Below are 15657 nucleotides of genomic sequence, written 5' to 3' on the forward strand. Positions count from 1 at the left end.
CAAGTAACATCACAAAAGGTAACTGAACTTAGTGAAATACAATCAACTGAATATTGATCAGAGGGTAATGCAACAGAATTGCAAGAGTCAGGAGTTAAGTTTCACAAAATAATTTTTGTTGCTAAACAAGACCTTATAAAACTACAATCACTTCCCAAGGAACCACCCTGAAATCCTGTGCCTGGGAGCAGAAAGGGTTTCTTTGTGACACAAGATGAGTGGAAGGCGGACAATGAGTAGGATGCATGTGCTGCCCATTTCCTTTGGCTGAAATACAGAAGACAAACTAATATAATGTAACTTCTTCCTGTAAGCATGGTTACAGGATAAATCTCTAGCATACACATATGATCACAACACAGACCCTTTAACTTTTCCATCAGGAAATCAGGCAGTCACTCCAAATCAGTAAGAAAGAATGCTATCAGAAACAACCTCATATCTGCCAGCCCACATTTAGGCCAATAAACAACCAGCTTCCTCGCAACAACAACCCACTTTTAACATGGCATGTATACCTTCATCAACTCTTCAGCATCTACAGGGGAGAGAGGGAGGAAAATTGACCCAGGTAGCCAGAAAGCAGCTTTTTCAGTAACAGCCAAAATATTCTCCCTCAGAAGCCGGGAGTTGTGGTAATCCCCTTTTTGAAATGCTAATGTCATTACAACCACAGCAGCGGAAGACAAGCATGGGGCCTGAGTGACAGAGCCTCTGCTGCAGCCTCCCACAGATGATTTAAACTGAGCCTTTTGTAACTCTCCTCCCCAAAGCTCCCTGCCCGGCATCATGCTTGACAGGAGCTGCAGCTGCCATCCGACCCTCCCGAGGAGCAGGGATGCAAAGATCAAGCTGATGAATTGATGCGTGCGGGCGGGGGCACAGCAGCCGTGTGCTGCAGCCTTGTGCTCTCTGACGCCACGACAAAGATGGGCTCGGGGAACACTTGAAACAAGACAAAGCAAAAGGTCCCCGACTGCTGTCTTGCTACTGCTAAACAACTGCACAACAGTAAAAATCATTACAGCTGGTCATTCAACTTCGCACAGCACATACCAGTGTAGGAGAGCACGGCTCAAAGAAACTAATCAGCATAAATACATCTATCCTTCCACCCAGGGAACCAGCTCAGCCTTGGGAAGAAATCCCTCCCATGGAGAAAGCTACTCCAAAGGGACAGGGAGCAGTCAACCTCCCCGACAAAAGCAACTGGAACTATATGCTGTGACAAAAGCAACTGGAACTATATGCTGTGATGAGATTGGAGACCACACCAAGCACCACAAGTTTCATCTTGCCATCACATGATATTTAACAATTGACAGATAGTTACCAGAGGGCTTTCTAGTTTTGTTTTCAATTCAGTTTTCATTACATCTGATACCAGTCAGGGAAAACCAACTTCTAGTGATGATTCTGTTGTAAATACTACAGGATTTACTGCAGGTGTTTCCTGTAACTTGCCATTTCTTACCATCTCACACTATATGAAAAAAGAGATCATCACCACAATGCCTGAGAAGTAAATCAAGCCAAGTTGCACACCAAGTGGAATACAGGTTAACTGGAAAAGTGAACTACAGACTGAAACATTTGCCATTCACAAACACTGCTGCATTTACAGCAATTCCCACTTCACCATGACAGTGGGTGAAGCTACCCTAACCCCACAGTCAAAGCAGACAACTGTCCTGCTCTGCACTGAGACGGCCTCACCCCTAGTCCTGTGTGCAGTTTTGGGCACCACAATGTAAAAAAGGCATTAAGCAATTACAGAGTGTCCAAAGAGGGGCCATGAGGATGCTGAAGGGTCTGGAGAGGAGCCACATGAGGAGCAGCTGAGGTCACTTGGTCTGTTCAGTCTGGACGAGACTGAGGGGAGACCTTAGTGTCTCACTGTGGTCTTCAGCATCCTCATGAGGGGAAATGGAGGTGCAGGCACCAATCTCTGCACTCTTGTGACCAGTGACAGGACTTGAGAAAATGACATGAAGTTGTGTCAGGGGAGCTTTAGGTTGGATATCAAGAAAAAGTTTTTCAAGAGGGTGTTTGGTCACTGGAACAGGCTCCTCAGTGAAGTGGTCACAGTGCTAATCACAGTGATTCTTGGGGTGTTCTGAGTAGGGACACCTCAGGAGTTGGGACTTAATGCTCCTGAGGAATCCCTTCCAACTCAGCATATCCCATGAGTCTATGAAATAATATGTAAATGTAAAAGCCCCTTATCCCACTCTGGCTTAGGTGTTTTAACTCTTACCTGGAGAGAAGTATCTGCATTTAATGAGGAGGCCAGCCTCTACTGCCAAAGAAAAAAGGTGACAAACCCTCTAGAAAGAGAGATGTGTTTGGTTTCATATGTGCACAGTGCATGCTGCTGGCAGGCAGCTCTGAAACCCTGGGTTCAGTGTCAGCTTTTTAGAAATAAAACCACAAAAGCTCAGATTCTGCAGGCATCTTCACTTGGTGCTACTAACAAAAGTCAGGAGAAAAATTTCCTCCATCTGAAGCAACTAATTAAGTCAAGAGTTGAGAGGATGGAAACAGACTTAATGATAAGATGCTTTCCTGCTGTCAGAGGATGTAGAACAGACATTAATTTTCATCCTCTCAAATCCCTCCATGGCAGCCAATGCAGACAAGCATGGCCTGCCTCAGACAACTGGCCAGAGGTATGCAGTAAAATAGCTATGAATTCACTCACCTTAACTGTAGTCAGAGAATGAATCTCTTCACAACACCCCTAGTTAGCAGCTTATACCAATTCCTCTTTGTTTTACTAACAGCAAGAATCAAGGATGCTAAAAGCAGCCCTGTGTCCCAGATGACAGCTGCAATGTTCCTTTTCCCCCACCCCCGTGCAGTCATACCACTGCCTGCCCAAGGACTCTACTCATACATAGGGCCAGCTCATGACTGGAAAGACCTGGTTAAAGTGGGACCAGACATGACCAAGGCAATACTGACACGGAAAATATACAACAGCATAAAATCAAACAAACAAACCCAAAAAAACAACAACAAAAAATCCAGTTCTCTGAAAATGGGGTTCCAGCTCTGAGGAGTCTCCACAGCTGGAGCCATGTGCCAAGAGGCAGTCAAACTCTCCAGGATGCTAAGAGAGGCAGGGAGGCAGAACTTCTCACAGGAGCTAACCTCTTCCAGCCCTTACACTGCAGTTCCAGAGTGGTTGCCCAGCAGAGGCATGGCCTTACGCCAGCAGGCAGCAATCTGGCCACCGCTGCACATTCCTCCTCTCCCACACAGCACAAGTGCACTAACAGGGCCTGCAATGCCAGTCTTGTCATCTACCTACATTTGTTTCACTACCGCACCAGTGATTAAAATTTACAAGGGTCCTGTACCAACAAAGAGCTCAGCTCTCCCAGCTCCCCCAGCAGTATATCTCCCCTCAACTGTTCCAAAAGTGGAGTCTAGCTTACTAAATGCCATGGAGGAAACAGTCACCATCAAAGCATGAACTGTCAATTTAAAGAAATTATTTAAATATTTGAGAAGTAAAGGCAAATAGACATTCAAAGTGAGACGGCTCAAAGGTCAACCCTGCTTGGGGCTAATGGCATTAACATTTGCAGCAAGACTAGTTTGCTGGGAAAGGCAAAGAACTGGAGGACTAAAAGAATAAAATGTAAAAAACAAACTTGCCACCTTCATGGATTTCACTAAGACTTGCTCTTAAAGGTATACTCATTGCAGCTTGTGATTATATTCAAATTTCTCAGCTTACATATGAAAAATCAGTAACTTCCTCCTTTAAGAAAAAGTGACAGCTGAACCCAAACAGGCAAATTATAAACCTTTTACCTTTTTTTTAGTATCTTACAACCTAAGTCATTTACACCAAAGCAAGTGTTTACAATGAAACCTGAAGGTTGTCATTCAAGTGCATTCAACTGTTACTTCTGCTAGGGAAAGCAAAACCAGGGAGAGAAGTGCTAGCTTCAGGATAATACAGAGCATAACCAATACTTTACACACTTTGCCTGTGCAAGAGAGAAGATGTGCTACAGCACAAAACACGGCTCAGCACAACTCGTACAGTACAGCTCCTTTTCAAAAAGCACACCAGCAGGCCCAAAACTTGAACTACTGGAGACTGGTTACACAGCAGGACAGCCCCAGGGCTCTGAGTTTCAAAGATAGCTGCTCTGAAGTTACAAGAGGAATGGACACCAGGAAACTGTTAGAAATCCACATTTCTCTCCTGCCATGACAGAGATATATCAACAGCTGTGAGTTTTGTTTGACAGACCAGAAAGCACATTCCTGAGGGCCTCTGCAGCATCAGCTAAGTCTCCTGGAGGTTAAATCTCCAGCATGCTGGTGGTCCAGAATAAAGGCAGCACTAGAAGTCACTTACCCACTCGAACATAATTTCATTCCACACTTACAGTGACATACAGACACCACCTGGAAGAGATCATCATCAGCAAAGAGTGCTGACAAGGATTTAGAGTTGGGCAGCTTTAATAGGTTTATCTTCTTTACAAAAAGAGTTCCTCTATAGGGGTAAAGCAGCCAAACAAATGCAGAATAGGGGGAAGAGCAAAGCAGCTTTTAACCATTAAAGTGAACACAAACTAAGAAAAACATAACTTTGAAAAGTCACATACCACTGTAAACATGGCAGCAACTTCCACTTGAAATTCCTCCCTACATCATCTTTCACAGAAAATTGCTATATGGTCTTTCACAATTTCTCACCCCCAGATCCCCATTAATGATGTTAGAGCACTTATAGATAGGCATAGTCAGTGATGCAGTAACTGCTGTCTTCACCTTGATCTGCTTCTGCCTCAGATTTCTGCACTTCAGTTCCTGGAGGGCACATGCACTTCGTAACCTTCAATTCTTAAACTCTCCACCATTGTCTCACAAATCAGTCTTGTTGCCTGCAGAAAAGCTTCAAAACCCTGATGTTGTAGAGACATCCTCCTGCATTAAGATATTTACCTAACCCTAAAAAAGTAAACACACATATTTTACTACTGGAGTTCTCCCTCCCAAGGCCATACAATTCTCAACTGTTCTAATCTACTTGCATAAATAAAATACTACCTTCTTTTAAGATTTGCACTACTTAACCATCAAGTAACTAATTTATTTTATAAACCACTAGGATCTTTTTTACAACTCTATCTCTGGAAGCAGCTGTTTTGTTGCACTCCCATCCCCCTCCTCTCCTTCCTAGAAATGATTCTAGGAATATTCTAGTGCATATTCTCCACCAATCCTCATTCATGTTCAGTCTCTTCTACCACCTTCCTACAAATCCCCATTTGCCTTACAACATTGGTAAGAGCACAAAAAATTTTTATTCTCTTTCTGGACAGTTTTATCAGTGTCTAAGCATATATCTGACACAAAATTCTTTACACACCACATTGGTCTTTTTCTCAGAACATAGAAAATGCTCTTTCTAGCCAGAAATGCAGCAGCAGCATTTGACTTTCTAATTATGACTCTGCACGTGTCCAAGCTCACTATGTTTCTTCCCTGTCTGTGGGCTGAAAACTCAAGACAACATCCACCAGAGGTGCTTATCTCACTCTACAGCAAGGTAACGAAAAGTTTTTCAAGTAAGACATATTTTTCCTTTTACTGACAAAGTAAAAGATGTATCTCAAAAGCAGCAGCAATGGTATTTTTTTGATTTTGAACAAGAAATATTTTCCCAATTGAATTAGGATGACTGGCTAGACCTAAAATGCTGAGTCCACAGGATTTCAAGTTGCTCTTTTGTCACCCTAGTGTTCAATTCTTTGGCTTCTGATCCCACTGAAATGCTTATTACTATATCAGGTGGATAAACACACTTATTTTTGCATTCACAGCATTGGACCTATAGAGAAGAAACACAGGAGAGACCTCCATCCAGCACCAGCCGTGCCAAAGAACACAAGCAATGAGGGAGCATCCCAACAACCTCTTGAGATTAGGCAGTCTTCTCAGTACAAGAAATCCAGAAGTTCCCCTCTCCATTCCATAACAAGAGAATCACTGTACTAGGCTGGGCCAAAAGCTTATTTTATTCTTCGACAGTTTAGCAACAAGCCTGCTCCAGCCCAATCCACCTAGCACATCCTGTAACTCATCTATGCAGCCCCACACCTAAGGGGTTACTTCAAATTCTTTTAACAACATCTGGAAGCAGTCCTCCAACTCCAATGCAACACTTTGCAGAAGCAGAGCCTCAGGAATTCCTGTTTGCAAGGCAAGGTGAACGCTCCCCAGAGGTTTCAGTTCATTAAAAGAAAAATGTGTTTTTATATGCAGACCAGCACACACATAAGCAGGTATACAACCTCTTGTGACAATGCCATAATCCTCTTCCAAATACCTTCACAAAGGTACAAACATTTCTGAGCGTGCTGCTCAAGTGCCTTTAGTACCATCTTCACTCCTGACTATTGGCAGCTTGTTACCAGCAGTGTTTCAGCAGCCCTCATCTAGACACAGATTCCCAGGTTTAGCAGTGCCTTGACAGATTCGACCACAAAAGCTGAAGACTCAACAATCTACCGTTTCCTACCTTGCCCCACCACTTGTTTATTCCTTACCACCTGTGTCAGCATACTGAGGTCATACCCACAGCTTTACACACCACACACCAGCTATACCAGAAGTACTTGCAGTAACAGCCCAGGCTGAAGTTTGCTACAGTTCCACAGCAAATGTCCTTCTTGCTCTGCCATCCCCTCTGCAGAATCATTATAATGGCAGCATGAAGAGGAAGCGGTAACTACTTGTGGTACTTTGGTTAAACATAAGGGCTGGAGAAGCAATGGCAGACATGGGCTGCACAGATGAAAAACATTCCACATATTCTAAAAAATAGTGCCTCAGCTGCTCTGGGAGCCAGTGTAGGATTCAAAAGGGACAGAAAGCAGGAAAAAAACTGGGACAAGGTGATAAACAAACTTTCTTCTGTCCCACTGTCAGGACTTTTCCTGTAATACTAGGGGAAAACCCAAACTCTTCCCAAATTATTGCCTCTAGCAAATAAAAAAGAAAGGACTGAGTGAAAATAGGAAGAGACAGAAATCTGGATCTTCAGTCTAGTGGGCAGCGGTCCTCAAGGAACACCAGGATGGTGATGAGTCAGAACCTGGACTGTAGTGGTTTCACAACTAGTTTCTCCTGAAGAACAAATCCCACCTAGCACCCCTCCTGCTTCCCTCTGTGATGAAACTCATACCAGTTTCCATCTTTCTCATTCTAACCCAAGAAGCTACTATGAATTGGACCAGACAACTCTTGAGGTCTTTCCTAAAACAGCTGATTTTCCTGCTAGACTTGAAAGCTCCTTAATACTATGTGTATGTGATACTGCTTCTCTTACCAGGAGTAATATTCAGGCACTGAATATAAATAGAGGATTCAGATGATCCCATCAGCACTCCTGTTAACCCCGACTTTCTGAAGACCAAAATTTGGTAGGTGGTAAAATTCCCCTCCCACACATTTAAATGCTTCTTCATTAATCCATTCCCCTTAGATCTTGTTCCTGTGGTGTTTTTTGATGGAGTTTTTTGTTGGGTTTTTGTTGTTTGTTTGTTTTTGTTTTTTTTTCAAAGGAGGGGGAAAGTTCAGACTAAACAAATCCTATTTCAGAGTTCAACAAAAACATACAGAAAACTTTATTTTATATATTTAGAAGAGATAAGGAAACCAAATATGCTTCCCAACTGCTTCCAAAGTTGCATGCATCCATAACATAGCCACTGGAAAGACTTCAAACTTTTTCTGAGCACTTGAAATAAAAAGCAGGAGTATCCAATGGAATATATCAAGAATCACACTGAGATGTTCACTTTTCTTGATTAAAGGAAATGACAGATTTTTTTACCGCAGCCTGTCCTCTCAATACTCTGTCAACCTCTCAAAACTCTCACAAGCAGCATGTCTCTGCATTTAATGAAATATTTATTCTGATTTGTTGTTTTCTTGAGTAATTTGAAGTTAAATGCTGTAGAAGGCACAAGGATCCTTTCCAAGCACAGTGAAAGGTGGGAAGCGGACCTCCCTCTCCCAAACTGAGGGCAGCCATCATTCCCAAATCCAAGGGTAAAAAATTTAAATGAGACATAGATATGATACTCAAGCCTATCCAACACAACAAAAAGTATAATGGGAATCCTAGCTCACAGATACTTATATTAACCAGTAAAATATCACACTCATTTCTCATAGTACAACAGTGAATTTAAGTTTACTCACATGCAGGTCCTTTGGATTTGCTTGGCCAACCTAGGACAGACAAAAGAAAGATTCAGGATTATTATTATGCTATCATGGTTTAAGCCACCAGTTGGCTCAACATCACAAAGCTTTAATTCATTCTTCAGCCACTAAAACTCATTAAAATTTAAAAAGTTATGTGGCTTCTTGAGATCCTTATTCCTCCCTTCAAGGCATTTACTTAAGTAACACTGCCTGGGTCAGTGTGTGTAGCAGTGTGAATATTATTATCATTACATGAATAGTCTAATCCTGAGCCTACCTGCATCTGCTTCCTAGCCTGGCATTATTCTGGAAGCTCCACACCATGCTCTTCCATACCACTCTGCTCTTATTAAGCTCTACATAGGGACTGTAAAGAGTAATTGCTCCTGAAAATGCTCCCCTTCTCTCCACGAAAAAGGCCACACTGCTTTGGGCTGACACTGTAATTTCTCCAAACCCACACTTACATGAAGCATGCAGGTTAGAATCAAGATCATCTGTTCATGCATGACACTTTCCATATTCTGTCTGGCCATTCAGTGCTACAGTGTCCTTGTTTCAGGGCCATTGAATTCATCCCTAGCTGTATAAACGCCTTCCTTTCAGCTGCATAATCAGAGACAAAGGAAACCTCTGCTTTGCAGAGATTCCCAAAGAATAGGAACAAGTCTGAATCCGCTCAATGAGCAGAGAGCGCTCTAACAAGCTGCTCTCTGCAATGCAAACAAGAGCTCCAAGAGCTCTGTGCAGAGTAACCTTGGCACTGAAAAGACCTCAGAACAGCAAGCAGCAGATTGGCTGCATTTGCGTCACAGACACACAGGAATGAAGTGGTTTCAGTTTATTCAAGCTCAATTTATCACTTTAATGGCAATCCTAAAAATTAAAGAGCTAACTTTATAGTATTTTGCATGTGCAGTCAACAAAAATCAGAATGTGTCTAAATCTAAATGGACTTAGATTCCCAAGCCTGCATTACTATTAATTTTTAAAGGTTAATATTTACACTCTCTCATTTATGGGTATTGATATTTGCTTAATTTAATTATATTGGTATGTTTAATTCTTTTACCAACACATTTATTTGCATTTCCCAGTATCAGGAGATGCTATTATCAATAATGAAAGGCCCAATGTGTTTTGATAGGTTTCTGACAGAGCCAGTCATGGATCCAAGAGAGATTACACATTTGGAACATAGGAAGCTTTCAGAGTATTTTACAGACTACATGTTAAATTTTAATGAACAACTTAATCTGATCCACTGTCATTCTTCCAAAAATAGCCTGGCCAGGCAGGAGGACCATTTTGAATGAGATATAAATACAAGGTCTTAAGGGACAAAGATGGGAGGGAGAGGGGGTAAAATTACAAAAGTCACAGCAACAAAGAAAAAATGGAGAAGCATTAGCTGTGGAAATGCAGATAAAAAGGTTGTCATTGCTTCTCTCCAATGCTTCAGAAATTCCCCATCTCTATCTACTAAACATCCTGGCTCTTAGCTACATTCTAGTTGAACCCTCAAAGAAACAGAAAAGACAGATGAAGAACTAAGCCACAGTATTACTGAGGAGCTTTCCAAGTCTCCTTGCTTGCTCATTCCTTCATTACTTCACGCAATTAATCTTGGAGAACTTGCCAGAAAGGAAAAACACTACAACAGTGATAAAGCTCAAAAAATATTCCTGAGCAACACTGAAGTTTCCACAAATCCTCCTCTTCTGACACAGCTTCACTGCCAGCTTCACTGCTTGCCTGTTACCAAATGCTGCATTTGTTTTGTGTTAAAATATGTGCAGTGGTTATTTTCATATTCATGGATATCTTCCCATGAAAAGGGGACAGTTTCCCCAAATTCTGCAGCATGTTAGTGACTAAGCAACTTATATTCATCTCATGGCACTTGAGGATATTTGGATAGATTGCTTGAGACAAAGTGCTGAGTATTTTTCTTAAAAATCCATGCATAAATAAAACAGAGGACAGAGCAGATGCTTGCTGACTGAAAATGAGTCTGCTCTCTGCATTAACCACATGGCAAAGAGAACATCTTCCTGCCCAGACCATGCATATGTCTCTAAGCTTCCTGGAACTTAAACAATAGAATTTTTAAGAAGCAAAATGATTGCAATACAATATATCTCAGATGGTTTTATACATACGAATCACAAGCTCTGCTTTCTTACTCAGGGCTGAGCCAGACATTGTCTCCATGCTTGTCTTTTTATGAGAACATTCTTCAGCTTTTATAGCAATTTTGAGCTTGTCACACTGGCTCCACATTCAAGATAAGCACTACCACCACAAGATTTAATACAGTCTCCTGACTCATGTTAAACAACATTTTGCTGTGCTTGCTCTGAATGACTTTGCTGTGCAAAGTAATAAAGTGAGGATGGCAAGCTGGCTGGGGGACCAAGATGAGGGAAAGCTGATTTTCCAAGCATCTCACTAACTCTTTGTTTCTCCATCTGGCTCTCTGCTCCTCAGCTGACGGGCTCAGTAATGTTACTCATGGCTGGCATGCTGCTGCAGGTGCAGCTCCCTGGGCCCATGACGCATCACTGAGCACCCCCCCATCCCTCCCAGCAATTGCCTTTTGGGTTGCTACATCCCAGCCTCAAAAAAACTGTACATGGAAGTGCTCCTCAGCGAGCCCTTCCCCAGGACTTCTTCCCTGCATGTCTTACCCTCTGCTATGATCCTGGCTCCCCTCTGTTTTCTCACTTCCCCTGCAGGAAATGGTTCCTGCCTAGCCACTATAATCCTGTTTAGCTGATGATCTGCCTTCATCAGTTCACCACAACTGGTTTCAGATCCTGAAGCAAAAAGAACACAGAAAGGGAAATACAATGCAGAATCACTCTTGGGTCTTCTGGCACGCCTAGCTAGTGCTTTTGTAATGTGATTGGATGTCTCAAAAATTGCATTAAAAAGGATTGTCAGTATTGTGGCAGCTTTTCCCCATCCAGCAGTCCTGCAGCACAAGGCATTTGCATACTTATTGCATCTCAGCTGAAGGTGCTGCAGTGCCTAATGGGGTTTCAGATGGTGATGGTGCCTCAGGCTGGCATATCTGACAGGCCTACCTCTGAAACGAGGCAGTGACACTATCACCAACAACACCAAGGTTGGAAAAAAGCCATGGATAGCCCAGATCCAAATAGATCTTGTCCCTTTCCCACTGTCACTAACTATTCATGACAATTTGTCACGCTCTTAAGGGTGTCTTCCCCACCCCCCCATTACCTACAAGGCTAAAATCAGGTCAGAAAGACATATAAGCCTGATATATCTGATTTCAGTAGTCTCTCCCTTCCAACTCAAAGAGCCAGGAATAGCAAAAGGAAATCACTCCAAAACTCCTCCTCCAGAAGTTTTCAGCACCAGTAGACTTTTCCATACAGGATCACCTCAACTTTGACTGCATCTGGCAGCCAATGTTTATTCTGCTGTACCACACTGATGCTGAGGAATGTTGGTCTCATGAGATTCTCAGGTGCCATGATATGTCAAATAAATAGGACTTTTTAGAGTTATGTCAAGAACGGAGGTTTTCTTTACATAGGTAAGCTAATGCTCTACATTACAACAACTGCTCAAGTCAAATCTGTCTTTTTGGGATTAACTCCTTCAAAGTTTTTGCAAAAGCAAACAAAGTTTCCCCTTACATCTCACGCCTCTGATGACCAGACATTTCTCTACAGACAAAAACTAGATCGTGGCTGGTCTGAGAAAAAGACATATTTCGGGGTATCCTGGGTAACCAAGCACATACTTCACATCAAATACTACCTTCTCAGTATCCAGTACATTTCTTTCCTCCACTCATTTCTAAAAGGCAGATGTCCCATCTCTGATGACATTTTTCTTATCATCCCCCATTCCACTGTTTTTTACACTAGTCACAACACTCATCCATCCAAGAAACATCAAAAGATAAGGGAAGAAGGACAACTTAAGCTGAAAAGGGGGTCCAAGAGAGAGGCACAGGTAGCAGGCATTAAGGTGTCAGAAGACAGCATACAAGGAAACACTGAACAGATTCATCAGCTGTGTAAAAGAGCTGGACACAATCTCTGCTTCTAGCCCTCCACATGAGTTGCTTCAAGGCACACAAATAACACTGTTTACATGAGAATATCACTCAACAAAAACATGGTCCATGCTCTTGAGATGCCCCAAGTGTCCCCAAGCTGCAGTAAAGGGATGAGAATGGAGGGGAAAAGAACCCATGGGAATCAAAACTACAGGATGAAGAATAAGCACTTATTCACTACTACGCAAAACTCATTCAGTTCACACACTTCCCACTCTGCTAAACAAGTACTGATGGAATTTCTCCTCCGTACATATAACATCAACCACCACCAGTTTTCAGCTAAAAATATACAGCCACTTCCAAACTTACATACCTCCCCCTCCCTGTAGCATATATAAAGATTTCACTTACCGGTGGACTGTGCTTCCAGGATAAAGGAACCAAAGAAAACTAGCAGATGAAATAACCCATGGCCAGTCAAAGCAAGAGATGATCCTGTGTTGCTCTTTGATGCTACCATTCCATGGCACATCTTTCACCCACCAAGGTTTCTTCTTAAAAAAATTCTGAAAGATCTGGTTGATCAGGAGCACCTTGGTCTATAAAAAACAGACAAAGCAAGAAAAAACGTTGAGCCAAACACCTACAACATCTGGAGAGGGAAAAGGGAAAGTCAGATACAAAGAGAAACCTTTTACATGTTCTAGCACTTAGGAGTCTTACTTAGTATTCACAGTCCTCAAGTAGCAGGAACAGAAAAAAACAATCTTCTACACAGGAAAGACTAAAAGGAGCTGTATTAGAGAAAGACCATAACTCTTCACTCACTGATGTTTCAAATGAAGACTGCCTAGCTTACAATTAATTTTAGCTTTTCCCTTCAAGACAGCCCCAGAGACATAGCATCTGGAAGATTTGTTTCAAAAATTCTTCAAGAGAGCCAGTCTTTCTCCACTCCCACCACTTTTCAGAGGGTCTCTGAGACACAGCAGACTGTAGGATAAATCAATCAAATGCTTCTTCAGCCACCTGGAGAGGCACAGCAATGCTGACAGCCAGCCGGCAGGCAAACACAAGCTTATGAGGAGGAATGTGAAACAACTTGCAAACCTCAAGTATAATGATCTGACAGGACAGAGCACCGCAATTAAAACTGCAGGATGTGACACTGCTCATACCTGAGGACTGAGGGATTCACCCACAGCCTATGAGGCACTGTCACAGCAAAAACAGCCTTGTACATCAACACACAAAACACAGCTGGGAAACAGAGAAAGCACAAAGCTGAACCCATACTTCTAATGAAGACCCAGCAGAACAAATTTCACCAACCTGTTACAAACTGCAAGGCCTCAAAAAGTAAACACACCAACAACAAAGCAACCCACCAAAAACACCCTGGAAAAACAAATCAACCAATAAAATAAAAACAACCCAAAAAAACCCACATGGAAAAACATTTCAATACTTGTATCCTACTATTCATTACACATCTGAAGCTCCCAGGTGAAAACAAATTTGCCAAAATTAATGGGTTTTACACCTGACAACAGGAATAGTTTTAATTCTGAGGAAAACACCATTCAGCCACAGCTTCTTCAGTTAAATGAATCTGCAGACTGAATAAGGATTCGGTTTTTTATTCAGTTTTTTATTTTATTTCCAAGTTTCCCAAGGAAATTCAAAACTCCTGGATATTCTCAAAGAGATCTGAGAAGTGCAGAGGCAGGTATCGTACTCTCTTGTACCTTCTGAGGACAAACAGGACATCTGGGTTAGCACTCCTACTACTGGGGAAGGCAGAACCTTCAGATCCTTAAGTACTTCCAAGATTAAAGCAATACACCTGCACTGACTAGAGAAACACATGACTCAGCCTCAACTCACATTTCCAATTACTCAGGCAAAAGAGTAGATGCATTATGGGAGGGAATATGTAGATCTGTCAATAAACCTGGTAGCCATCCTAGTAAAAAAAGGGTTTTCCCTTAGATCAGTATCACTACTATGCTTATACTTCACAAAAGGGCTATCTTTAAAATTCAGATCTTTCTTTTTGGATATCTCTCAGAGAAAAATTCTTTGTCTGCATAAACCCTGCCTTGAAATGTCATTTCAAGATGACAAAATATCATGTGTATTGGAGCTGCTGCTACAATAAACTCTGTGTCTACCCCTTTTGCTTCTTGCTTCATTTGGAGAGGGAGGGAGAGGAGTGAATCTATACCACTATGCCTGTAGCACAGCCTATAGATTTCTCATGTATTCCACAAATACGGAGCCAATGCTTTGTTCAGCAAACTTCTACCATACAGAACAGAATAAGTATACTATCACTTACCTACTAGAATACCTTCAGCAACAATTAGACCATGGAATGAAAAAAATACTCTACGTGAAGAAAGCCAAGCCAGTTAATCTGCACATCTGCCCTGTGCTCTCAAGTCAGACCTCCTGCACAGCATCTAAGCTCATATTCCATCAGAAGAGGCCAGCCTAAACTCGAGGCCAACAGATGGCTGCTCTCCTCCAAGAGTCACTGCTCTATACAGAATTAGAGCTCTGAAAAAGCAGTGCACTGTCTTCAACAAACGCCTTTCTGATTAGACCAAGAAAGCTCTGTCCTCCCTATTCCAATTTAATGAAGCCTCATTAGTATGAGAACGTCTGAAAGTATTGCCAAAGTATTTTTTAAAGGTGGCCCTCCCTGCCCTTGGAACAATACATGCCAGGTGACATGTGGCAGCAGCCAGGAGAGGTAGGAAGAGGCATGCAATTATCACAAAATTTGCTGAGCCACCTGAGGTGTGCTACCTTTCACCAGAGGCATTTTCCTCCCCCAAAGACTGCAACTAGGAGTCAGCAGTCCAGTTCTGGTCTCTGAACAGCAAACAAGCCAGAAATACCTAAAACAAGAATATCTTCAGGGGGAATTATTTATTGCTTATTCTTGATTCACTAACAGATTGCTCCAATGCACAGCATTGTTTCTCTCCTTTCTTTAAAATCAGACATGGTTTCCACACCTCTTTTTAGCTACCAAGTCACTCGAATCCCAGGTTACCATGTACCTGGTCTATCACAGGCCTGAGGCTGCCACTCCAGGAATGCTGTAATTGATGCTGCTATGCCTACAGAAACATCCCACTAAGCTGATTTAGTTTGGTATAGATTTGAAGGAGACACAAGGGTGGCCAGCCCATTCAGTGCATGACAGCATAGACAAACCCCTCAGGATTGTTAGGAGACATGGGGTACAGGTACTGCTTGTACTTCCTTTTGGGCTTCAGCCAAGTGCAAAACTTGTTCCCAGCCTTGACTGTTCCCTGGCAAAATTAGAAGAGGAGATTCTGACTAGATAAGAAACCATC

General features: G+C 42.3%; 1 protein-coding gene across 7 annotated transcripts in view; it reads right to left on the reverse strand.

Annotated features, from left to right (window-relative positions):
• The window catches only part of SUSD6 (sushi domain containing 6), a 90494-nt gene that overhangs the window by 34016 nt on the left and 40821 nt on the right, over positions 1-15657 (reverse strand). For all 7 annotated transcript variants that reach the window (XM_041716661.2, XM_072930090.1, XM_030274443.4 and 4 more), the window contains 2 exons: positions 12698-12885; positions 8239-8268 (listed from right to left, as the gene is read on the reverse strand). In XM_041716661.2, coding sequence (XP_041572595.2) covers positions 8239-8268; positions 12698-12818 — 151 coding nt within the window. In that variant the 5' untranslated portion in view covers positions 12819-12885. The remainder of the gene's footprint in view (positions 1-8238; positions 8269-12697; positions 12886-15657) is intronic.

This window comes from Taeniopygia guttata, chromosome 5, assembly GCF_048771995.1.
Source record: "Taeniopygia guttata chromosome 5, bTaeGut7.mat, whole genome shotgun sequence".
Taxonomy (NCBI): Eukaryota; Metazoa; Chordata; class Aves; order Passeriformes; family Estrildidae; genus Taeniopygia; species Taeniopygia guttata.